Source organism: Chiloscyllium plagiosum, chromosome 4, assembly GCF_004010195.1.
Source record: "Chiloscyllium plagiosum isolate BGI_BamShark_2017 chromosome 4, ASM401019v2, whole genome shotgun sequence".
Lineage (NCBI taxonomy): Eukaryota > Metazoa > Chordata > Chondrichthyes > Orectolobiformes > Hemiscylliidae > Chiloscyllium > Chiloscyllium plagiosum.
In genome coordinates, this window is record NC_057713.1 from 100,949,943 (window position 1) to 100,955,800 (window position 5,858).

Genomic DNA, 5,858 nt, shown 5'->3' on the forward strand with positions numbered 1-5,858 from the left:
GATGTTGCCTGGGTTGGAGGATTTGAGCTATAGGGAGAGGCTGAATAGGGTGGGGCTGTTTTCTCTGTAGTGTCAGAGGCTGAGAGGTGACCTTATAGAGGCTTACAAAATTATGAGGGGCATGGATAGAATTAATAGACAAAGCTTTTTCCCTGGGGTCAAGGAGTCCAGAACTAGAGGGCATAGGTTTAGGGTGAGAGGGGAAAGATACACACAGAGGGTGGTACATGTATGGAATGAGCTGCCAGAGGATGTGGTGGAGGCTGGTACAATTGCAACATTTAAGAGGCATTTGGATGGGTATATGAATAGGAAGGGTTTGGAGGGATATGGGCTGGGTGCTGGCAGGTGGGACTAGATTGGGTTGGGATATCTGGTCGGCATGGACGGGTTGGACTGAAGGGTCTGTTTCCATGCTGTACATCTCTATGACTCTATGACTCTATAAAACATAGAGTCAAAAGAACCGAATCCAGCACAATAAGGATTTGTTTTTAAGCACATCAGAGGGTGATCAGTGAATCAATGCTTTTCTAAGAACTTTGTTTAGAATCTTAATTCCTGACTTTCCCAGCACCACTCTAATCTTGACTTTTTTAGGATGTAGAGGCTAGTGGCTTTTGTAAGTTGGAGTAACTGTGACAATTAAAAATCACTTACATGTGTTTTTCAAAATGTGGTCTTGCTATAATTAGAATGAAAAGCTTTGATTATTAAAATAACAAACAGAAACTGCAAATAACAGAGCTTGTGATGTGTTTTTCAACCTACAGGGTCTACGCTGGTGGAATGCTTTGTGAGCTCCTTCAACCTGATTCAGATACGTTGTGAGTTTGCAACACGGATTGCAAAATTATTATAGATCAACGGGTTCCATTTAGCATGTTTTAATTCACTTACCCCATCTGACACTGAAGTGTAATCACTCCTGTAATTCTAGACGTGCCTCCTCCAATTTTAATACCCCTTGTTTAGTGCGATCTGCAAACCTCACTAGTCTGGGTTTCTGTACATGTATCATTGTTATTACAAACAAAACAATTCTCCCTCAGGCACTCTGTTCATTATTCTGTCTGTTCCTACCCTGTCTGCCTTGTGTTATTTTTCAGCCTTCACCAAACAGCATGAATTTGCTTTAGGTAACAGCATAAATTAATGATTTTGAATTTGCAACCTATGCAGCATCGTACGCATTTTTCATTCCAATCAACTTAGTTCACATTCACTTGTTTTGTGCTGTAACATTAGCTCAGTGACACCCTCAATTTTTTTATCCATGCCCAAGTTCTACTGAAAGGTTTGCAGGACCTATTCCAGATCTCCAAGCCAGTCTGGGAAAATAAAATGTCCTGAAAGTTAGTTTTGGGATGGTTTATAGCTAAGGTTGATGTTCTGGGTGTAAGTTTGCTCACTGAGCTGGAAGGTTCATTTTCAGATGTTTCGTCACATACTGGGTAACATCATCAGTGAGCCTCCGGTGAAGCACTGGTGTTAGTGACCCGCTTTCTATTGATGTGTTTTCTTGGGTTGGCGATGTCATTTCCTGTGGTGATGTAATTTGCTGTTCTTTTTCTCTGAGGGTGGTAAATGGGGTCAGGTCAATATATTGGAGGAGAAAGTGAGGTCTGCAGATGCTGGAGATCAAAGTTGAAACTTTATTGCTGGAACAGCACAGCAGGTCAGGCAGCATCTAGGGAACAGGAGATTCGACGTTTCGGGCACAGGCCCTTCTTCAGGAATTCCTGAAGAAGGGCCTGTGCCCGAAACGTCGAATCTCCTGTTCCCTAGATGCTGCCTGACCTGCTGTGCTGTTCCAGCAATAAAGTTTCAACTCAGGTCAATATATTTGTTGGCAGAGTCCCGGTTGGAATGCCATGCTTCTTGGAGTTCTTATGCGTGTGTCTCTGTTTGGCTTGTCCTAGAATGGATGTTTTGTCCCAGTCGAAGTGTTGGCCTTCCTCATCTGTATGTAAGGATACTAGCGAGAATAGGTCATGACGTTTTATGGCTAGTTAATGTTCATGTATCCTAGTGGCTGGTTTTCTGCCTGTTTGTCCAATGTTGTGTTTGTTACAATTCTTGCATTTTGCAAATGACATTAGTTTTTCTTGTTGTATGTATAGGGTCTTTCAAGTTCATTAGCTGCTGTTTTAGTGTGTTGGTGGTTTGTGGACTACTATGATGCCAGGAGGTCTGAGTAGTCTAATATCTCGGAAATGACTGCCAGACTACACAGACCTCTAGGACAAGCCAAACAGAGACTCACACGAGAATTCCTAGAAGCATGGCATTCCAACCGAAACTCTGTCAATAAACACATCGACTTGAACCCTCTGAGAAAAAGAACCGCACTCTGTTTCCCTTTGACTCATTTTTCTCTCTCACTATATTTCTCTTTGACATTGTTTGGTATTGACTCTGTTTCCCTGGCACGCTGTTACCCTGGCACGCTGTTACCCTGGCACGCTGTTACCCTGGCACATTGTTACCCTGGCATGCTGTTACCCTGGCATGCTGTTTTTCTGGCACTGTTTTTCTGACAGTCTGTTTCGCTGGCACTCAGTATCTCTGTCACTCTGTTTCTCTTTGACTCTGTTTCTCTGTCACTGTGTTTCTCTGTCACTCTGTTTCTCTGTCACTGTGTTTCTCTGTCACTGTTTTTCTGTCACTGTTTCTCTTTGACTCTGTTTCTCTCGCACTGTTTCTCTCGCACTCTGTTTCTCTGGGACTCTGTTGCTCTGTCACTCTGTTTCTCTTTTGGTCTGTGTCTCTTTGACTCTGTTTCTTGTTGACTCTCTTTCTCTTTGACTCCTTTTCTCTTTAGGGCGGCACGGTGGCTCAGTGGTTAGCACTGTTGCCGCACAGTACCAGAGTCCTAGGTTCAATTCTCAGCCTCGGGCGACAGTCTGTGTGGATCTGCATATTCTCCCCGTGTCTGCGTGGGTTTCCTCCGGGTGGTCTGGTTTCCCCCCACAGCCCAAAGATGTGCATGTTAGGTGAATTGGCCATGCTAAATTGCCCGTAGTGTTAGGTGCATTAGGCAGGCCTAAATGTAGGGGAATGTGTCTGGGTGGGTTGCTCTTGAGGATCGGTGTGGACTTGTTAGGCCGAAGGGCCTGTTTCCACACTGTAGGAGATCTAATCTTTGACTCTTTTTGCTCTCTCACTATATTCTTCTTTGACTCTGTTTCTCTTTGACTTGGTTTCCCTGGCAATGTGGGCAGCATGGTGGCACAGTGGCACGGTGGTTAACACTGTTGCCTCACAGTGCCAGAGACCCGGGTTCAGTTCCCACCTTGGGCAATGTCTGTGTGGAGTTTGCACGTTCTCCCCGTGTCTGCGTGGGTTTCCTCCAGGTGCTCCAGTTTCCTCCCACAGTCCAAAGATGTGCAAGTCAGATGAATTGGCCACGCTGAATTGCCCATAGTGTTAGGTACAGGGGTAAATGTAGGGGAATGGGTCTGGGTGTGTTGCTCTTCGGAGGGTCGGTGTGGACTTGTTGGGCCGAAGGTCTTGTTTCCACACTGTAAGTAATCTAATCCAATCTAAATGACATCACCACAGGAAATGACATCACCAACCCAAGAAAACACACATATAGAAAGCAGGTCACTAACACCAGTGCTTCACTAGAGGCTCACTGATGATGTTACCTAGTATGGTGACGAAACATCAGAAAACGAACCTTTCAGCTCAGCAAGCAAACTTAGATCCATGTCACAAAAGTTTAGATTTTCATCCAGGATGACAGAATTCCCTGGAAGTTGGGCCAGTTGTGTGGACTTCTGGGTGCGAAGGCAGGTTTTGTGGAAGGCGTGCCTCAGTACTCTGGCACTGTGTTGAGGTTATTAAAATACGATTAAAACAAAAACAGCCCACGCTTTTCACTGCACCTCATCCCAAACACTTCCCCATGTTATCTCAATGCCAAGTCACTATACTTTGCCCTTATCTCCTCCATGTCAACTGACCTAGTATCCAGCATGCACAGACCATAAGAGAGAAGTTGACCTGAAGTAAAATTATGGCTTTTGATATTGATGTCTAATTAAATAAGCACATTTATTGACAATAAAACCATTCAATACATTAACATTTTTTCACCTAATCTCCTTTGAAAACAATCATTTCACTTAAGGGCTTAATCCCTTTCCTTATAAGAACAAACATAGCTTGAAACTATTTTGAATAATTATTCTCATACAGTATAGAAACCTGATCTGTGCTTTTCGGTCTACCTGCCTCTATAAGACAGGGAAATTGCAGTTTGGCTATTGCTGGCTGGCACTGTTTCACATGGTGCAAAGCTGGACTTTCATTTGCAAATTGGTAGCAGAAATCCCAGGCAGCCCAGCAGCGGCAAGTACTTTAAACACTGGTGAGCACAAGTTAGCACAAGAGAAGCTCCTTATAAGCATCGTGCATTCATAGTGTAAGCAATGGTTAGTAAGTTTGTGGATGACATCAAATGTGGTGGCATAGAAAACCGACTTCACTGCCTACGATCACAAAGGGATCTGGATCAAATGAGTCAACGTGCTTAAGAATGGTAGGTGGAGTGCAATCTGGACAAATATGAGATATCACAGTTTGATATAAGGAACAAGAGAAGGACTTATACAATTAATGGTAGGCTTTGGGTAGTGCTGTAGAACAGTGGAGCCTAGGGATACATCATTCTATGAAGTTTACTTCACATATAGATGGGGGGGGGTGTTAAAAAGGCATGAAGCATGCTTGCCTTCTGTGTACAGTCCTTTGAGTACGTCATAGAATCCCAACAGTGTGGAAGCAGGCCATTCAGCCCATTAGGTCCTCAATGACCCTCTGAATAGCATGCCACCCAGACCCACACTATACTCTCTCCCTATAACCCTACATTTCCCTAGCCTGCACATCCCCTGGACATTATGAGCAATTTTGCATGGCCAGTCCACCTAACCTGCAGATCTTTGGACTGTGGGAGGAAACCAGAGCACCCACAGGAAACCCACACAGACACGAGAAGAATGTGCAAACTCCACACACACAGTCCCCCACTTCACCACCTCCACCCCTAATCCCCCACCCTTCCCCACCCCCACCCTGAGGGTGGTATTGTACCGGGTTCCTGGCACTGTGAGGCAGCAGTGCTAACCAATTATGTTAAGGCTATACAGGACATTGGTGAGAACTCTTCTGGAATACCGTGTCCAGTTCTGGTTGCCCAGTTGTAGGATAGATATTATTAAGCTGGAGAAGGTTCAGAAGAGATTTACCAGGATGTTGCTGGGTATGGAAGGCACATTTTCCACTGGAGTGTAGAAGGTTGAGAGGAGAACTTATAGAAGTTTATACAATAATAAGGTGTATAGATAGGGCTAATGGCAGTTGTCTATTCCCTAGGATGGGGAATTTCAAGATAAGCATACACATTTTTGAGGTGAGAGGGGAGAGATTTAACAAAGACATGAGGGGAAAATTTTTTACAAAGAGTGTTTTGAGTGTGGAGTGAACTTTCTGAGGAATTGGTGGATGTAGGTACAATTACAACATTTTAAAAATATCTGATAAGTTCATGAGTCAGAAAGATTTGGAAGGATAGGGGCAAGGAGGACACAGGTACAACTAGGCAGGCCAGGCAGCATCCGAGGAGCAAGAGAATCGACGTTTCGGGCATAAGCCCTTCTTCAGGAATGAGGCTGGTGTGCCAAGCGGGCTGAGATTAAAGGTAGGGGGGAGGGAATTTGGGGGAGGGGCGCCGGGAATACGATAGGTGGAAGGAGGTGAAGGTGAGGGTGATAGGCGGAGAGGGGGTGGGGGCAGAGAGGTTGGGAAGACGATTGCAGGTCAAGAGGGCGGTGCTGAATCCGGGGGTT

At 44.8% G+C, this 5,858-nt stretch overlaps 1 protein-coding gene across 1 annotated transcript in view; it reads left to right on the plus strand.

Annotated features, from left to right (window-relative positions):
• The window catches only part of pkhd1l1.1 (PKHD1 like 1, tandem duplicate 1), a 237,775-nt gene that overhangs the window by 14,557 nt on the left and 217,360 nt on the right, over nt 1-5,858 (plus strand). Inside the window, exon 8 of the mRNA XM_043689364.1 lies at nt 774-827. Coding sequence (XP_043545299.1) covers nt 774-827 — 54 coding nt within the window. The remainder of the gene's footprint in view (nt 1-773; nt 828-5,858) is intronic.